Source organism: Pezoporus flaviventris, unplaced genomic scaffold, assembly GCF_033815535.1.
Source record: "Pezoporus flaviventris isolate CSIRO_AGI_PZ_B2104156 unplaced genomic scaffold, CSIRO_AGI_Pfla_v1 ptg000023l, whole genome shotgun sequence".
NCBI classification, from domain to species: Eukaryota; Metazoa; Chordata; class Aves; order Psittaciformes; family Psittacidae; genus Pezoporus; species Pezoporus flaviventris.
Window position 1 is genome coordinate 6,795,274 of NW_026892571.1, and position 16,382 is coordinate 6,811,655.

Sequence of the window (16,382 nt, forward strand, 5' to 3'; positions counted from 1 at the left end):
TCTCATACTGAGATAGGTGACATTGCCTGTTAAGTTGGGCTGAGGTACTAATGTCAAGCTAAAGCCTGACATCTGGATTTGTGCAGTGAAAGCCCACTGGAGGGCTGGAGGAGCAGTTCCTGAGCACATCTGATGAGGGATCCTGTGTCCTATAAATGGCACAAACGAGGTGTCCACGCTGCTCTGTGGGACCTCTGCTATGTGGCTCTAACTCTCCAAAGAGCAGGATGTCCGTGGTCATGGACACCATGCTACCTCTCCCCAGCTCCTCAGGAAATGCAATCAGTTGAGGAGGAAGGGAGGCCTCCCAGGGCTTCAAGAAGCCCACAAGAGCCCTGGAATCATTCCTCTGTGTTTTCCTCTGCTCACAACCCAGGCTGGCACAGGAATGCCTTCAAAGCAAGGCTACCAGTGGCACTCCTGAAAGCAGGTGGAGCTCCAGGGCTGTTCTGAGCTGGCTGGTCCTGGGTCAGGAGCATTTACAAAAAAACCCTCTATTCTCCCCTCCTCCTTAAACAGAAGTAAGGAAGAAATGCTCTCCTGGATCCTGAGAATCAACCTTGTTGCTGCCATTTTCTCTGCCCCAGCCTTCCCAGCTGCAATCTGCTCCATGAAGAAGTTCTGCCGCCCACTCCTACCTTCATCCATGACCAAGCTGTGCCAGGTAAGGTGTGAGAGAAGGAGTGATGGAAGGGGGCCCAGAGCTCAGCCAGCCCTTCGGCACACAGCTCAGTCTGTGCTTGTCTGCAGCATCCCCAGCTACTGCCTGATTCAGGTGCTCAGGGCAGGAACAGGGAAGTGGAGTGGGCAATTTGGACAGACCATGACAAATTCTGGTGTCTGGCCAATGCTTCCTATGCAATGGCTATAGAACAGCCCTATGCATACACACGTGTGTGTATGGCTGTTGATTCCTGCTTGTTCATTACTCTTTGCCCATCATATCCCAGCACCTTTCGGTTGCTGGAGTTGATGCAGCTGGTGCTGCTCAGCCCAACAGCTGGTTATAGCCCTGGTTTATTTTGGATGGCATCTGCCATGCGAAGAGTAGCTTTTGTTTGCACTGGCCAAGGAAAGCCCAACATGACTTAGCATCTCCAAAAAGTAGGGACACACTGTCACTGGTCCCCGGCAAAAGGGAGGACAGCCTGAAATGTCAGGGCAGAGGCACAGATCCTATTTGCTAAACCAGATACGGCCAGATGCTGCCTTTCTCAGAGTCCAGTCCACTTTTATCTGCAAAAAGAGCAGAATGAGCAGCTCTTGGGACACTGCTGGTTCTGCCTGGCTGTTAAAGGGTGTAGAGCATTTCGTGTTTATGATGCTAAAGAAACCCAGGTTCCAGAGAAATCTACTCTTGGCACTTGCAGCACCTGAGGTTTGATCTCACTCAAATACCTGTGTTTCAGCTGCTCCTTATCAGATAAATTTGCAAATGTACTGCACACCTTTGGCTCCAGTGTGGTAGCTGAGCTTCTGTCCTTGCAGAGACAGATCCCACATCAATAGGCAGGCGGTGCACTTGGGTGTTGCTCTCCTGTGTTTTAATACCTGACACGCTTCTCTCGGCAGGAGGAACAGCTGAGGTCTCATGAAAATAAAATGAAGCAGATTGCAGATGAATTAGCAGAGCATAAATTACATCCTGTAGAGAAGAGCCTTAAGTCAAAGGAGGCTGAGGAATACAGACTCAAAGAACATTACCTAATATTCGAGGTAAAGGAACTTTCATCTTTTCTGTGATAAATGATATCTTGACTGATTGAGGAGAACTAAGAACTCCGGAGTGGATGCTATGAAAGGAGGGAGAAGGATGATGGCTCACAAGCTGGATGGATGTCTTGGGGCAGCAGCAAGCCTCACTGTTTTGCACTGAAGCTAAAAAAAGAAATAACAGACATTTCCTCCCTCTGTCATCTCTAGCCAGAGGAGAGGGAAACTGATGAGAGAAATAAAATCTTCCTTTACTGTGCAAAACTTGACATTTCCTCAGGTCCCAAGTAAGAAAGTGGTTCAGTTCTCAGTGTGAATCAGTCTTTTTCAGCAGCATTAATGAAAAGCTCAGGGAATTCCTGGGAGAATTAATCTTGGTTTGCTGCAATCACTTCTGTAAATAAAGCCAAACCCAGCATTACAGCTGATTGCCCTCCCTTTGAGGATGCGTGTAGCTAAGCTGAGACTCTCTGAGATGTTTAAGGAGCATTTAAATGGGAGAGAAATGGGATATTTTGTTCCAGTGAGAGCTGAGAAGAAGGTATGATTCCTGCCATATAGATGTCAGTGGGAAGGGACTTCTGGAAGCCTCTAATCCTACTTCCAGCAGCAGCTTAGATTATCCCCCCATTAGCTCAGGCTGAGTGTTCCACTTCCCTCCTACCAGGGCTGTACCACTGTTTTGTATAACACCCAGCCTAACTCTCCAAGCCAGTTTCTGGCTGCTAGCTCCCTTGTTTTAGTAGCAGTCTTTCAAATAGTTACTTATTGCTATCTCATGTTTTACAGACATCTTGTTTTGGAAGCCTGCAGTGCAGTCTCCATCTGAGCTGCCTTTTCAGTCTGCAAGGAGAAGCTGGCACTTAGAGTATAATTCATCTCATCTTTCTTACGAGATGTGCTCTAGAAATGCTTGTTTCTCTATGCAGACAAAGAATTGAGTATAGACTGCCTCAGAGAGGTTAGGGGAAAGAGGAGTGTTATACAAGCCTATGAAAAGAGGTCCCATCTTGCCTTGGAATAAAGATGAGATGCCTCCCTTTGTGTGTGCTCTATGAAGAGCAATGGGGACACAACTCATCAGCAGTAAGTGGATCACTAGATGGGAACAGTGGCAAGCAGAAGCATTTGAATCAATTGAGGGGAACTCCTAAATAAGGAAGGAGCAGATCTGTTAATTTCATTTTGGCATCAGTATCTACCTTATACAGAGTGGCAGTCAAGACCCCTAAAAGCAACTGGAGAGGCTTGCATAATCTTCCCATTTCTCCTCAACCCTTTCAATGATGTGTTGATCCCTCTTTGCAGGCTTTTCATAGACCATGCATTGTGCTGTGGTTAAACAGTACTTGTTGTGTGTGAATAACAGCATCCCGATGATACAAGATGGGTTTTCCTACAGTAGCACATGCACTGCATCTGCTTTCCACATATGTCATAGCTTGTCCCTGTTCCCAGGCTTTCTGTACCCTCTTTCCCTGCAGAAGAGCCGCTATGAGACATACATCAACCTGCTGTGCATGAAGATAAAAGTCGGGACCGATGACCTGGAGAGAATTGAAACCAGTTTCTTTAAGGTGGAAGCTGACGACATTGCTTTGCGGAAGACACATTCCAGCCCTTCCTTGAGCCAAGGGCACATGTCCATCAGCTGTAAGGTGGAAAAGGACATTTTAGAGCAGAACACTTAACAAGGAAGGTGTGCACAGCGGGATGAACCGGCGATGCTTTGCTCCTGGAACAGATTGATGAGCACAATTTTACCTAGGAAATTACATGAGCAAAACCATAGACGTGTATGACACGGTGATTGCTCTAGTGAAAGAAATCAAAGAAGCTTTAGTTGACACTCTCTGGCAATGCTCTGGCATTTCAGCATCATAGACACACCATCTCTTCCTCATCTCCAACAGCACCAGTGGCTTTTATTTCCCTCCTACCACAGCCTGTACAACAAATGGATATGCTGGTTCTCTAAGGGCCAGGTTGCTCTTTTCTCCACCAGCCCTCTCTCTCATCCTCCTCCTTCTCTCCCTGGAGTCCCCTCCAGTTCATGTCCACAGCGCTCGGCAGTGCAGGAAACTGAGCTGAGATGTTGGTCTGTGGCACCAGCAGTGCTCCCAGAGGAGGGCACGGTGTGGCGGGGAGCAGGTCCCTCCCGTGAGAGGAGCACCGGTCGGCAGGGTGACAGCACGGGTGTCATGAGCCACTCACTGACCAAGCGAGAGGCGTCTTTAGCACAGCCTGTGGGCACATCATCTGCCCGCGGCGGGAGAGGCCTGAAGTGCCCTCTGTCACCTTATCCTTTCTTTTTTATATATATATATATATAAATATATATACATATGAATATATATAAATAAATATATATATATATATATATAAGGAAACTTTAATGTGGGTTTTTAACCTCAGTGTGCCAGTGAAGGCTAGCTGCCTGGGGAAGACACAAGAGACCGTGGAGGGTCTGACCAGCCCACCAAGATGTTTTAAGAAATGCAGTAGCCTATGTGTCCTTTTTCCTTTTTTTCCCCTCCTTTTTTTACTGGAATGGAAATCCCACCTGGCTTTGCTGTGAATCATCGCTCTCCTGTTCCTGCTCCTTCAGACAGACTGCCCAAGTGGCTGCTTATTTAGCATCCATGGCATCTGCCACTTGGGGTTCGAGGCACGATTGGAGCCGTGCTTCGAATCCAGCCAAACCTTCATGTGCAGGAGTGATTCCACCTGCCCATCACTGTCGTACTGCCTACATTTGCGATGCACATGCTATACTCTTTTAAGCGGGGAATTGTGTTTCTGTTCCTTTCTGCTGTCTGTGGTCTAATGATTTACTGTTGTGCTAGAAGTGATTTCTCTGCATTTCCACACCACGACTGTCCTCCCACACTTTATTTATTTATTTCACTGTTTGCTTTGGTCCTTTATCTCAGATTGCTTTTCCTTCCCCTAGGTGCATTCACAGTAATCAAGTTCCAGTTTTGAAGGATCTTGTAGCTGCTAATTACAGTCATTTATGGTTTATATTTTGCAGCTTTTTTTAAAACAAACAAATAAGATTTATTGGGACCTTCAACGTTTGAGAGCCTATGGATTACTGTTTTCCATGATGGTTCATGACACTAAAAACCTCTGCCCAGCTTTGTCACCTCTTCTTTTATCTCTGTTTCTTTGTACAGTTTGATAGTTTATTTGAAATGATGCACTAATAATCATGTAAAAAAGAATAACAATAAAGCTGAATCTGTTGGTAAAGAGAACTGGTCTGAAGTACAGTTCCACCATACACTGGATTGGTCCCAGGCTTCACAGCACTGAATGGCTGGGCTGACACAGACCTCCACCAGTGCCACATGGGAATCAGGTTCCTATGGACAGACAATGCTGGAAGATCACAGTGCCTTTCCGTGAGTGAGTACCAGCCTGTCCATCCTCCTGGGTGCTGAAAGCAGTGGCCTGCTTGTGCTCTTGATGGATAGCTCACCCATGGAGCAAGTGTGGACAGATGGGCTGCTTTGGGAACACATTCAGGTAACTCTTCCCTTCACCTGGTGCATCCCACGTCTGTCTGTCCACATGCAACCCAGAGGTTTATGGGAGGAGAACAATGCCAATATCTGCACTGGTGGTTGGAGATGTCCTGGGAACTGTTCCCAGAGGAGCCCAGGACTAAACTGAGTGTCATGGCTGTTTCTCTGAGGCATCATTTGCTTTGCTGTGTCAGGCACTGTACAGGCATCCCTTTCACTGAAGACCTCCAAGATGCTGCTACTCACACGAAGCATCTGGTGCCCAGACTCACACCGTGAAAACCTGGGGGAAAGCCAAATCCTCACCAAAATCCCAGGTAATGTTTGTACCTCAGCCTGTCCTTTCTGACTGCCCCCTCCAGCAGGCAGTGATGTCTCCAGTGTGTCTGAAGAAACCACCAAGGGCAGCTCAGTTCTTCATGCTAGAGGTGCCAGGCAGCCATTCTCAGTTGGGAGTAAGCTCCAGGGAAAAGCAAGATCTTGTGATCCTGTGGGCACCAGGGGAGGGTCTCAGAGCCATGAGACTCACCACCTAATGAATGTGGAAAGGGGTGGCAGACGGTGTTAAACAGCCCTTGGCAAGGCAGCTAGGAGGGTTAAACTGGCACTTTTTACAACCAGCAGTTTGCCCTGATGCGCAAGTGCTGATCTGGATGCATATGCACGTGGAGATGTGCTGAGCAGCCAAATTGCCTTGTTTGACCAACCTGAAGCCTCAGATTGTGACCAGGAAGAAAATGCTTTCTTTCTCCCTTTTTCCCTCCCATCTCCCATCCTTATTCAGCCATTCACCAAGAGGGAAGAGCAGCATCTCAGAGGAATTAAGCAGCCACATCTTTTTCTCACTGAGGTACCCAAATGCACTTTCTAGCACAGCCCCACCTGTGCCAGCCCCTCCAGCAGGCAGTGCTGGCACTTGGACAGCATGCCCTGGCAGCGCTGGTGCAGCCTGACCTTCCTGTCAGGCCCCTTCTCCCAGACACAACCCGACACCAAATTCAATTTAAACATACATTTTGTAGGCTCTTCAATCCCAAAGCCAGGATCTGATGCTCCTCTCCTGCTTGCATCACCCCCTCTGTGCCAGCAATTCCTTCCCCCCTGGGAAGGGTGGCAAAGGCATCATACATGTGGAATAGAGCTGGCAGGAGGCTGCCCCCACCTGTGAAAATTGCTGTAAAATGTTTACAGCCAAAACCTAGGAATACGCATGGATGGAAATGAGGGGTCTAAAAATAAACCAGTCAGGGAAAAAGGAGAGAGATACAAGCTTCCTTTAGAGGCAATTGGAGAGAAAATTGAAGTAGTGTAAGTCCCTCCAAATATAGAACACCATTATGGGAATCAAGGGGCGTGTTGAACAAGAAATCACTACAAGAAATCACGAGGCTGCCATGGCTCAAAGCTCGCTGTGTCTCAGCAGATGCAAAGCATCACAAATCCCAGTGAGCAGTAAAACATCCCTCTGCATGGGACAGCACTGGGCAAACCCACAGCTCCTTTCCAAAGGCATCAGAGAGCAGATCGTGATGGTGATGCCTGGTGTGGATCAGCTGCACCGAGCACTGAGCACACCCCACAGCGCTGCACCCCAGCAGGAGCTGCAGCCTTCTTGTAATGGAGATGCTGCTGTGCCAGCCCCAGGTAGACTTAGAGAATGATGTGGGATGGAAGGGACCTTTAAAGCTCATCTAGCCCAAGCCCTCCATGGGAACAATTTCAGCCACATCAGGCTGCTCTGAGCCCCATCTAATCTGGCCTTGAACACTGCCAGGGATGGCACATCTCTCACCTCTCTGGGCACCCTGTGCCAGTGTTTCTACACCCTTACTGTAAAAAAAACATTTCTTCCACTGAATCTAGTTTAAGACCATTGCCCCCTGTCCTACTGCAACAGGTACTACCAAAAGGTCTGTACCTGCTTTCTTATAAGCCCCCTTAAAGTACTGAAAGGCCACACTAAAGTCTCCCCAGAGCCTCCTCTTCTCCAGGCTGAACATGCCTGGCCCTCTCAACCTCTCTCCAGAGCAGACAAGAGTCAATTGTCCACACCAGGTAGAAAAACACCCACCTCAGTGTCTCTACAGATGTTTATGTGGGGAGAGGCTGAGGAAGCTGGGACTGTTCAGCCTAGAGGAGGCTCGGGGAGGGGGGATGCTATCCATGTGTATAAATACCTGATGGGAGGCAGTGAAGAAGGAGGAGGTGGGCTCTTCTCAGTAGTACCCAGTAACAAGACCAGAGGCAATGGGCACACAATTAAAAACCAGGAGATTCTGCCTGAACACAAGAACACACTTTTTTGCTTCGAGGGTTACCAAGCACTGGCAGGGGTTTCCCAAATTTGTGGTGTCACCACCCCTGCAGATACTCATACCTGATTGGGCACAGTCCTGGGAAACTATCTGAGTGAGCTGGTTGAGAAGGTGAGTTAGAGCAGATGACCTCCAGAAGTCCCTTCCAGCCTCAACCAGCCTGTGATTCTGTGTATGGTACCAGCTCCCCATTTGCTCCCCAAAGTGCCTGAGATTAATGCAGCCCACAGCTTGTTATTTCTTATTTTATTTATAATATAAAAAATGTTCAAGTGTTAAACAGTCGAGAATTCTGACATTCAGACAATCCAGAGCAAACTTTGACTATCATCTTATGACAAATTAGCAGAGTTTTCTATCTGACCCCATCATGGGTGAGGAATAGAGGGTTTAGTTACTTTATTGCTAAAAGTTAAATGAAATAATACACTGTCAATTGTTGTATTATCTTCTCAGTCACAGCTTCACCATGCATCCAATCTACAGTATCTGAAATGCAAAGGACATGCAGAAGTAAAAATATAAAAAGAAAAAAGTCAGGCTACAATGTAAACAGGTTTGCTGCAGAGAACTGAGGAGAGAGGGGCACTTCCACGGGGGTGCTCTGCTGCCTGGACACGCAGGACTGTCTCTTTGCACCACAGAGCTGATGGCCAGAGCTGCTCCAAGCTTGGAAACACGATGTCCATCACTGGTGGCAAGATGTGACGGTAACAACTGTTTTTACAACACATGGCACAGAGGAATCCGCTTGCTGGGGCTGCCCCACGCGGGGCCTGTCCAGCCAGCACAGGAGTGACAAGCAGAGCTTTGGCACCTACCAAACCCCAGACAGCATGGCTGGCAGACGGCTGGCACAGCGACCAGGACAAGCCTTGGCCGTGCTGTGCCTTGGGGCCACCTCCATGCTTCCTCCCACAACCACCTGAACCATGGTGTGTGGGACACCACAGCCCCGGCAGCCCTATGGCAACACCACGCTGCAGCTACACTGCTCTGTGAAGGGGATGCTGCAGTTGGCATGGCACTGGTACAGCACCGCAGCTCTGTCGGGACCACCACACCGTGCCATCTGCCTGCCAGGGCAGTGCGCTGGGCTCTACCCTGTGTGATGGGGCATTATCTCACCATGTTCATATGGGCATCTGCCTTGTCTGACAAACCTGTGCCAACCCAACTTGAGACCCACGGGTGAAATGGCCAAAGGTTGAGAGCTATTCTGTAAAGGCTGCTGCTTCTGCGACTGTGTTTTCTCTTCCTACCTGTGTGGCAAAAGAAGCATCACTTCTCCATTCCAGTATGGTGCTGTTGGATTTCTTTTTTCTTCTGATTTAAGCGAAAACACGAGCGTCTTACAGGGCAAGACAGATCCCCATTAGACATGATAATGGTAATGATCCCACTCCTGTCCATGACGTGTGTTTAAACAATACCTTAAAGAATAAGATCATTAATAGCAGGGTACGGGACAAAGTGGCAAGGCTGTTTTCTTCCAACGGAGGAGCGCCCTTGTGACAGGTTGTCTCCCAAACAAAAATATATGATCTTAAAAAATGCTACTGAAACAGACTCCTCGGCATGAATCCCAGCACTAGCGTACAGCAAAAAGGCACCACGATAGTTTTGTTTTTCTATTTTTTAAGTAGTCAAAAATTGGCCCACTTTTTTTTTAACTTTATTGTTTGTTTTCTTTTTTTTTTTTTTCAACTTTTTTTTTTTTTCTTGGAAGCTGTAAATCAAGACATTACATATAAATAGAGATTCCTTATAAAAAAGTCATTGTCGTTAGCTATTATAAGACAACTTTGCTAAAATGAAAATAAAACATTTTATTTGTTATAATTTCCTCCCCCCCCTCCCTTCTTTTATATAAAATAAAAATATTTATCTTTGTTTTGTCTCATCCCTCCTCGGCCTCCTCCGCACAGCTCGTGTCTGTGGGCGCACAAGTCTGGGAGGTGCCTAGAGAGGATCCGGGTCGGGTTTGGGCGTCGTGTGCGCCAGGCTGCTGCGCCCGCTCTCCCCAGGCGCGCTGTGCCTGCTGCAGGAGTAGTGAGTCCGGCTGTCACCCGGCCGGTGCAGCGGCGGCGACCCTGTGTGCACCACCTCATTGTTCTGAGTGCTTAGGAACGGCGTGCTCTCGGCCACCAGCTCCTCGTCAGACTCACTGTAAGAGGCGCTGCTGAAGGAGAAGGAGTCCCGGACGGCTCTGGCTCTGTGAGGGATGTGCCCATTCAGTTTGGATTTTTTCCACCGCCTGTTGCTGCTGGCTGTTTTCTTTGGCTGCTCTAGCGCTGTGACATACTCCTGCGTCGTCTCATACTCGTCGTCCTCCGTGATGCGGAAGGGGCTGGAGGGCAGGCTCCCCATGCTGTCGTTTAGGTAGGTCTTCCTTTGGTAGTAGCTGTCGTACCGCTGCGTGTCCTGGAAGGGGAGCTGGTACCGCCGCAGCAGGGGCTGCTGCTCCTCCACGCGGAAGCTGATGGGGGCCGCCGGGGGCAGGGACACCGCGTGCGCTGAGTTGGGGGACGTGATCTCGAAGGTGGGCACCTGCGCGGCCATTGAGTAGTGGAAGTCGACAGGCGACAGGCGTGCTGGTGTGGTCAGCGCTGACACGTACCTGAGAGAAGCAACGCATCTGTTTAGATACCAAACAACCCCAAAACCTCCAGCTGAGCCTCTGCTCTGCTGAGCACCCGTGTGGGCTCCAACGCACATGGTCCTGGAGCTCAGCATCTCCTGTGGAACCAGACAGAGAGACCTTGCACTGCTGTGCTGAGGGAGGATGAGCTGCTGGCTTCAGTGGGTGCTTGGGCACCACGCACCATGCATCCCAGGACTGCCTCTCCCAAGGGACTTGGTGTGCAATTCCCATCCTGTGTTGCTGCAAACCCTGTACCATCTCCCAGCAGACTTCCCTGCTACTCATCTGCCTGACAGCTGCTTTCTGTTCTGCCTGGAGCTGCAAGGGTTGCATCTGAGGAACCTGCCCAAAATGCCCTCCCCCTGCTCAAGCCACAGATGGGGAAAGCGTGGGCATTTCTTCCTCTAGCTCAACAAAAACCTTGTGTCTCTAAAAGGCATCTACTTCTTTCATCTACTCTAGTGAGAACATCAGTGTGACAACTTGGGTCTGGTCCAGCCCCTCTCCAAACAGCCCTTCCTTCGGCATTACCTCTTTCTAAGGAGCACGTTTCATTTCCTCTCTGTAGCGCCGATGGGGGTGTCTGCTTATTCAGCACACCTGCTCATCAGGCGATCCAGGACTACGCCGAGGATGCACATCTCTCCCCCATATACCTGAGGGCCAGATCCTGCTTGAGCTGCCAGCCTACCAAGCTGCCTGGGGTGTATTCTCAGCCAGGTTTTCTTCACCAGTTGCTGACTGCACCCCTGTGTTTCAAACTTACATTGTCACCATGTGGGCAGGGTTCAGTGTTTGCTGCACTACCAGAGTGGCATCCTGGGGTAGCGGCTTTCTTTGGTAGGACCAGAGCTGGAGTTTCTCCAGTGCCACCACAGGACTGCTGGGCAGTCATTTTTGTGTCTGGCACAGAGGGATGGCTCTCCTCTGCTGTGCCAGAGCAGCACCAAGCAGTGGGGTCTGACCTCTCGCTGTGTGGTGAGTCCCGCAGAGAATCCACCGAGTCACGGTACTGTGTCATGGGCCTCCGTGAGTCCTCGATGCAGAAGGTGGCCCCGCGGCGAGCCCGTGCCTCCACACACGCAGGGCTGTTACATTTACTGGTTCCCACCGAGGACAGCATTATCCCGGACTGGGAATCTGAAGTCAGACTCTCCGTCCGCTCCAAGCTCCAGGTGTGGCTTTCATGTCTGTGGACCAAACCCAAATGGGCAGTGAGCAAGGAATCCCCACCAAGGTTTTCTCCAAAGAGCTGCATGCAGGTACAGCTCACACTCCGCTCTGCATTGGCATCCCATTTCTCTCTCTCACTAGGATACATCTGGCCTGGGATGCCCAACTTCCCAACCCTGCCTTTGAGTTGCTTTTGCTACTTCTTGAAGATATGATCAGAGCTTAAAGGCAAATCAGTGCATTCCAGGTATTTATCACACCACCTTCTGACAGCTGGTGATAGGATGGGGCAGCCTTTGGAGGAAGGCCAGGGCAATTCTCCTTTGCGCTTGTGAAGTGTTCTGGGTGTGGAGCAATGCGCTGGCCTTGCCAAGGCAAGTCTGCAAAGGATCTTCAGATGTGCCATCTGCATTGCCAATCGACAGCCCCTTCAGAAATGCTACCAGAAAGGAGCCAATAAAAACCAAAAACCCCACTCTGCTTCTCCATCAGCAGAGAAAAGCATCTCAAAGGTAGGTCTGGATGTTCAGTTTCCACTGGTTTATAAAAGATTTTGGCAGCAAAACACAAGGTGCTAAACAAAAACACTGATACAGCGGATAGACCCTCCTGAGCACTTGGAGCTCCACCTGCCCTAGTCCTGGTGCGAAGAAGACATCCCACAAGGGTTCTCTGGGGATGCAAGGGGCCACGTGCACACTGGAGGTCCACCTGCACTATGGCCACAGGCTGACCCTGCTCCATAGCAGAAATATGTTGTCTATTACAGCAGAATCTCCGAACTCCCAAACTGCAGCAGATGGAGCTGTGCCGACAGAGGATTTGGGGTGGGGGTGGGGGGTGCAGAGGACAGCAGCCCTCATTAAGACTTCCCAAGAACTTGCTAATTATTGATGGCTCCAGGCACATGCTTGGCTGCAACCACCACATCATTTATAACTTCAAACAGCGTCCTCATTAGAGGCAGGCATTGAGCAAACCAGAGCCTGATCATGCCAGTATTTTGCCTCTGGCATGACTTCAAGAAACACCTGCTTGCTGCACTTGACTCAGGAAGATTAGGTGGCAGGTAGCCAGGACCAGAGGCTATGTGAGGTAGGTGCCTCCCCGTAGCTGTGATGGGTTAATGCTGCCCTCCAGACACACCTTTGCATCTTCAGGAGGTTCCCAGAGGTGGCCCCAGGGTCCCAGGGCTTTGAAGTGAGCATGGGAAGCCAGCAAGGTGCAGCTCTGCAGGCACAGGGGCCTCTGTGCAACTGGCTCAAGCTTGCACACACCTAGCCAGGGTTGGGCTGCAGCATACAAATTGTAAAAACCCTGGAAAACACACCAGGAATAGGATTTCTGTGGACAAAGGCAGCCATTTCCAGCCCTCCAAGTCATTCTTGGCTCCCTCTCTGCTTGCTGGAGGTCTAGCCAAAGGATTCTGCAGAGGAATTCACCTGAAAACCTAAGTTCAATATCTGAAATTGATCTGACACGTTGCACCGTGAGAGCACTTGCTCATCCCTGATGAATGACTGAACGCTGAAGAAACCTGCTGGGAGCTAACTTTGAGCTTTAGCTGAAAGGATTCATTGCTTCCTGGGAAAACAGAGACAAACACATCGGGCTACAGCAGTAAACAAGCCAGGACATGTTTTGCTTTATAAAAAGTCAATGCAACGTGATCTATACATCACTGACCCCGCTGTACCTCCAGTCACTTGTCAAAGGCAAGTGGTCTGCTAGGGAAACACTGTCACTGGAATAAGCACAAGAGCTGTGTAAGAGGAAGAACCTGAGCACCCAAATTCAAACCAGCACAGGACTTTCTCTAGGGTGATCTCTAGGTTGTGATTCTGATGTAGCTTTCTGGACTGTGATAAATTGCACAGGAGTGGGTATTTTTCGGGTGAAAAACCATGGCTCCCAACTCAGACCCTAACTTGGAGGAACTGCCCAAAACATTTTGTGATGTTTTGTGTACTTTGCCTTCCACAAGGACATACAGTTCAAATACATCAAGCATGAAACAACCTGAGTGTGCTTAATGAATTATTGCAGTTATCAGTGTGGCTGCAAACCCCGCTTGCGAAACCTTTCCTAGATGCAGCCTCCCATTCATGTCTGTGCAAAGCAGGAAAGCACAACTTCATTTCCTCCTGGTTCACAGTCATGTCAGTGCTGCAGGCTCCTGCTGGCACCTTGCTGCAGGTCAAGAATCACACCTTTCCACACCTCTCACTAACTAACTCACTAGTGCCAGTGAAGACCAGCAGTGTCACCATGGCCTGCATGCCAGCACAGTGCCAAACAGCAAGTGAAAACAGGAAAGGGAGGTGAAAGAAAAAGCTGTTCCTGGCTTTGAATCTCATAGCATCCTAAGGCAAAGAGGGGAAGAAGGTTCAGGGGAAAACAGTATACATCACCTCTGGCTGGACGTTGGAGTGGCTGTGGAGCAGTGATGAGATGGAGAGCAGGAGTGACTTCCTGAAAAGGTTGTCTCTGTTTCCCTTCGGATCACATGCTCAGTGGCAGAAACATTCTTAGAGATATACTGTAAAACATGTAGAATCACACACATCAGCTCGGCCATGCTGCCACAGCCAAATTTGGCTGGCTTAATTATTTCTGGTGAAATCAGATGAGGACTGAGTGAACCCAGTAGCTTCACACACCATAGAAAGACAAGGAGGCTGGAGCTCTGCCCCTGCACTTTGCACAGTGTCATGGGGACTGCAGAAGGGTAAGAAGAGCCAAGGGGCTCCCCAGAGGACAGTGGTACCACGTGTAGCTATTGAGCAGAAAAACATCTCTGCTCAAAGAGGTTATGCACCCGACAGAGTACCAACAAAAAGACAACCACACGAGATCAGTGAGACATTCAAGTCCCACAGAAATGCCAGGTATCAGCCAAATATTTATGCTGAGATATTGCTCCATCCACCAACAAGCACTGCTTTTTACAGGTACACTGAGATCTCTGTGGGAGTCAGCACTTCAGTTCAGAGGGATGTGGTTCTTAGAAATTCCCTTTCCCTCTTCCTTCATAGCTGGGATTCAACCAAGCTAAATTTTAGCATCCAAAGGGTGACCCAGCAAACCTTGTAACTGAGTCACTGTAGTCATTTGATCATCGAATCACAGCCTGGTTTGTGTTGGAAGGGAGCTTAAAGCTCCTCCAGTCCCAACCCCTTCCACAGGCAGGGACACCTTCCACTAGAGCAGCTTGCTCCAAGCCCCTGTGTCCAACCTGGCCTTGAACACTGCCAGGGATGGGGCAGCCACAGCTTCTCTGGGCACCCTGTGCCAGCGCCTCAGCACCCTCACAGGGAAGAGCTTCTGCCTAAGAGCTCATCTCAGTCTCCCCTCTGGCAGGTTAAAGCCATTCCCCTTGGCCTGTCCCTACAGGCCCTTGTCCAAAGCCCCTCTCCAGCTTTCCTGCAGCCCCTTTAGGCACTGGAGCTGCTCTGAGGTCTCCCCTTCAGGAGCCTTCTCTTGTCCAGGCTGAGCCAGCCCAGCTCTCTCAGCCTGGCTCCAGAGCAGAGCTGCTCCAGCCCTCACAGCATCTCCGTGGCCTCCTCTGCACTCACTCCAGCAGCTCCACATCCCTCTTGTGCTGCTGCCCCAGAACTGGATCAGGACTGCAGGGGGGATCTCCCCAGAGTGCAGCAGAGGGGGAGAATCCCCTTCCTCAAAGTGCTGCTCATGCTCTGGGGGTGCAGCTGCAATAGCTTAATAAACAGGCACCATCAGGAACATCTCTCTCAAACAGGATCACATTTTATTCATCAAAGTAAGTCTGTTCCAAGTGCCCTATTTTCACCCTGCCATTCAAAGTAAAATCACTTTTCACTTCAGATATCATTTTTGGAAATGTTTCTATGTAGAATCTCATCTTTTCATTCAAGTTTGTTACTGTTTCACTCCTCACACACATGCCCACAGGTGTATAAGCACCCACATCCACATCAAATCCCTGGCAGAAAACAGGAACTCAGTAACATGCATCGAGATGGAGACAAAAGGTCTTACATCGGCCATTTGGATTTCCTCGGGATCCAAACGTGGATGGCTTGGCCCGTTCGCAAGGCTCCTGTTCTGATGGGCAGGGCACATGTTCTGACGTAAATGATTATGCATTTGTTTTCTTTGTTTCCTTTAAAACAGAAAGGAAAAAATCCATCAGGAAGACTTATGGGGCTCTCTGCCCCAGAGACACCTGGAAGATGCAAGATAGAGAAGGCAAGTATCAGACGTGCTTTTTTCAATGGTGTTTGTGAAAGCTGCAAACAGGAGGAAACAATGCATTCAACACTTGCCACCTTCTGCTGCTTCTGCTATAAAAGATGAACATTTCTTATCATGGGCAATTTGGGAAGCTGGGTCCAAGGTCTCCTCTTGCAAGGCAAGGCTCAGCACAATGCAGTGGAGCCAGGGGTACCATGGTGCTGGGAGCAGAGGAGAAAAGCAGGGAGGTGGAAACCGGGAAGCAGGTCCTGGCTTGGCCTTGGTGGCAAGGCACTCGACCTGTCCTTCATTAAGCACAAACTGGTAAAGCCTACAATAGCAGGGCATCCACTCTGCAAGACCCCTCATGTCCCAGGGGCACCCTGGACTGAGGTGAGGCGCAAGTGAAGTAGGGAAAAATGTGCTGCCCAGGAAGAAAAAGCTGGCCATAAAAGAGGTCCCCAAGCATCTTGTTCCATCAAGATAACTCTGAAAGTCCCTGAAATGTACATAGCTGAGCCGACAGCTCCTGCACAACAGCCCAGTGTGCTTCTGCTGTCAGGAGATGAGCTGCTGCCTTGAGGACCAGCTTTACTCAGTAACAGAGCATCACCTGGCTGGAGGAAATGATGCTGATTCAGGGGATAAGCAGATGGTCCCAGGAAAACATCCTGCTCAGGCACAGCCTGCTAGGTGGCTTCACTGTTCTCCTTCATGAGACCTTGCTGGGAACACCACAGCACAGCATCTCCTTAAAGTAGCATTTGGGTGAAGAGCATGAAAGCACAAAGCATG

At 49.5% G+C, this 16,382-nt stretch overlaps 3 protein-coding genes across 10 annotated transcripts in view; 2 read left to right on the forward strand and 1 right to left on the reverse strand.

Moving 5' to 3' along the window:
- The window catches only part of PSD2 (pleckstrin and Sec7 domain containing 2), a 71,123-nt gene extending 66,150 nt beyond the window's left edge, over positions 1-4,973 (forward strand). For all 3 annotated transcript variants that reach the window (XM_061456497.1, XM_061456499.1, XM_061456498.1), the window contains exons 14-16: positions 520-664; positions 1,573-1,716; positions 3,198-4,973. In XM_061456497.1, coding sequence (XP_061312481.1) covers positions 520-664; positions 1,573-1,716; positions 3,198-3,404 — 496 coding nt within the window. In that variant the 3' untranslated portion in view covers positions 3,405-4,973. The remainder of the gene's footprint in view (positions 1-519; positions 665-1,572; positions 1,717-3,197) is intronic.
- NDUFA2 (NADH:ubiquinone oxidoreductase subunit A2) overlaps positions 1-16,382 on the forward strand; it is a 346,452-nt gene that overhangs the window by 324,766 nt on the left and 5,304 nt on the right. The gene's annotated exons all lie outside the window — the stretch shown is intronic.
- Positions 7,790-16,382, reverse strand: part of NRG2 (neuregulin 2) — a 152,081-nt gene continuing 143,488 nt past the window's right edge. For all 6 annotated transcript variants that reach the window (XM_061456530.1, XM_061456531.1, XM_061456529.1 and 3 more), the window contains 4 exons: positions 15,393-15,516; positions 13,787-13,914; positions 11,168-11,392; positions 7,790-10,178 (listed from right to left, as the gene is read on the reverse strand). In XM_061456530.1, coding sequence (XP_061312514.1) covers positions 9,521-10,178; positions 11,168-11,392; positions 13,787-13,914; positions 15,393-15,516 — 1,135 coding nt within the window. In that variant the 3' untranslated portion in view covers positions 7,790-9,520. The remainder of the gene's footprint in view (positions 10,179-11,167; positions 11,393-13,786; positions 13,915-15,392; positions 15,517-16,382) is intronic.